This window comes from Austrofundulus limnaeus, unplaced genomic scaffold (assembly GCF_001266775.1).
Source record: "Austrofundulus limnaeus strain Quisiro unplaced genomic scaffold, Austrofundulus_limnaeus-1.0 Scaffold202, whole genome shotgun sequence".
NCBI classification, from domain to species: Eukaryota; Metazoa; Chordata; class Actinopteri; order Cyprinodontiformes; family Rivulidae; genus Austrofundulus; species Austrofundulus limnaeus.
Window position 1 is genome coordinate 383,145 of NW_013952604.1, and position 1,667 is coordinate 384,811.

At 36.4% G+C, this 1,667-nt stretch overlaps 1 protein-coding gene across 3 annotated transcripts in view; it reads right to left on the minus strand.

Moving 5' to 3' along the window:
* Positions 1-585: 585 nt before the first annotated feature.
* nalcn (sodium leak channel, non-selective) overlaps positions 586-1,667 on the minus strand; it is a gene marked incomplete in the record, with an annotated part of 142,686 nt that continues 141,604 nt past the window's right edge. For all 3 annotated transcript variants that reach the window (XM_014018801.1, XM_014018800.1, XM_014018799.1), the window contains 1 exon segment: positions 586-1,272. In XM_014018801.1, coding sequence (XP_013874255.1) covers positions 1,130-1,272 — 143 coding nt within the window.

Below are 1,667 nucleotides of genomic sequence, written 5' to 3' on the forward strand. Positions count from 1 at the left end.
ACACACACACACACACACACACACACACACACACACACACACACACACACACACACACACACACACAGTTACATTTTCCCTCACATTAAATGGTTAGAGATGTTAAACACAAAAGAGCATTTTCTTACAGTTAACTGCAGACTAAATATATGTGGTAGAGATACAGTGGGTCTGGTTAAATAATTTATTTTTTCTCAAAAATATCCCTAACACTCCAACGGAGTTCTTAGAGTCAGCCTGTAAGAATTATTTTTTTAAAATACAAGAATAAATTAGTTTGACTTTATTCTTCTTATATATATGAGTAGTGAGGTCAAGTGTGCGAGCTGTGGAAACAAGGCTGAAAAGCTTTGAATATTTATCTTTTATTTATTTTCATCAATATAATTTCTGTCTATTTTTCATTTATTAAAAAGTATTTAGTGAGACAAAGTGACAAGAACAGATAAAAAAAAGACTGGACTTAATGTTTTTTTTGTCAGTTTGGTCCCTGTCTTATTTCAGAGGAGGTGAGTCAAAATTTTACTTTGTGTCATAGTTTCAAACATCAATAAAAGGACTCCACTGCTTATTTGACCAGATCTCTGGTTTCATCAGCTTTTAAGCACGTCTCTGACAACATTAGTTTCATAAATTGAGAATAACTACTACATTTAATCAAGCTAATCTGTCAAATTGTTGTACAATAAAACAGGTTTTGGAGCCTTTATGTGTTACCACACACTCATCAAACATTATTAAAATTAATCTTTCATTGTTGTCAGCTGAACCAGTGCACATTTTGTCATGTACAGTCGAGTACACTCAAGTACACTCAAATAAATCTAGRGTTTTCTGTATCAGGGAATATTTAAGAATGATCTGATCTTATTCAAATCTAACCTCATGTACAAAAACACTCAAAAAAATGAAGCAAAATACAAAAGCGGTGTGAAAAACTACACACACATGATTCAACAGCTTGTAGGACCTCCTTTAGCAGCAATGGCTCTCAGTGGGTTTCTGTCTGATATTAATAGTCTCTCACAAGGTTGTGGAGAAATTTTGGCCCACTCCGTTGTTCAACACAGCTCCAGTTTATTAAGGTTTCCAGGCGTTCTCTCTCCTGCACAGTCCACCATGAACCTCTCTACAGGTCTATGAGGTCGTCTCCGCTCTCGTCGCTCTCCACAGTCAGCTGACGGGTCCACCACTTCTTCACCTCTGAACCCGAAGAAGCCTCGTCGTTGACAGGGTTCATCTTACACACAATCGATTTTACACTCGTGCGACCTGACAGAACATAAACAAACAAAATTACTACCTGAATCTTAAGATAGCTGCCAAATTCATGTATGGTTTACGCTTTGGTTTTTCAAAATAAAATCTCAAAAATAAAACAACTGTTTTTTTTTTAAACCTAATTGTAAAAAAGTAAAATTAAAATAATTTAAAATCCACAGTGTTTGATTTTTGTTCAGCTGTCTAAATCCAATATAAAATACTGTATATGATTGTTTTAATATGCAGCCAGAAATGATGGAATTTGCCAAAGATTACCAGTTTACAGTAGCTGGAAGACTGCTTAAAGGGCTCGACACACGGGAGGCGATGTCGTTCGCTCTCCATTCATTTCCTATGGAGCCTGTGCGGTGAGGCGACAATCGCTTGCCCTCCTCCAGCTAAGC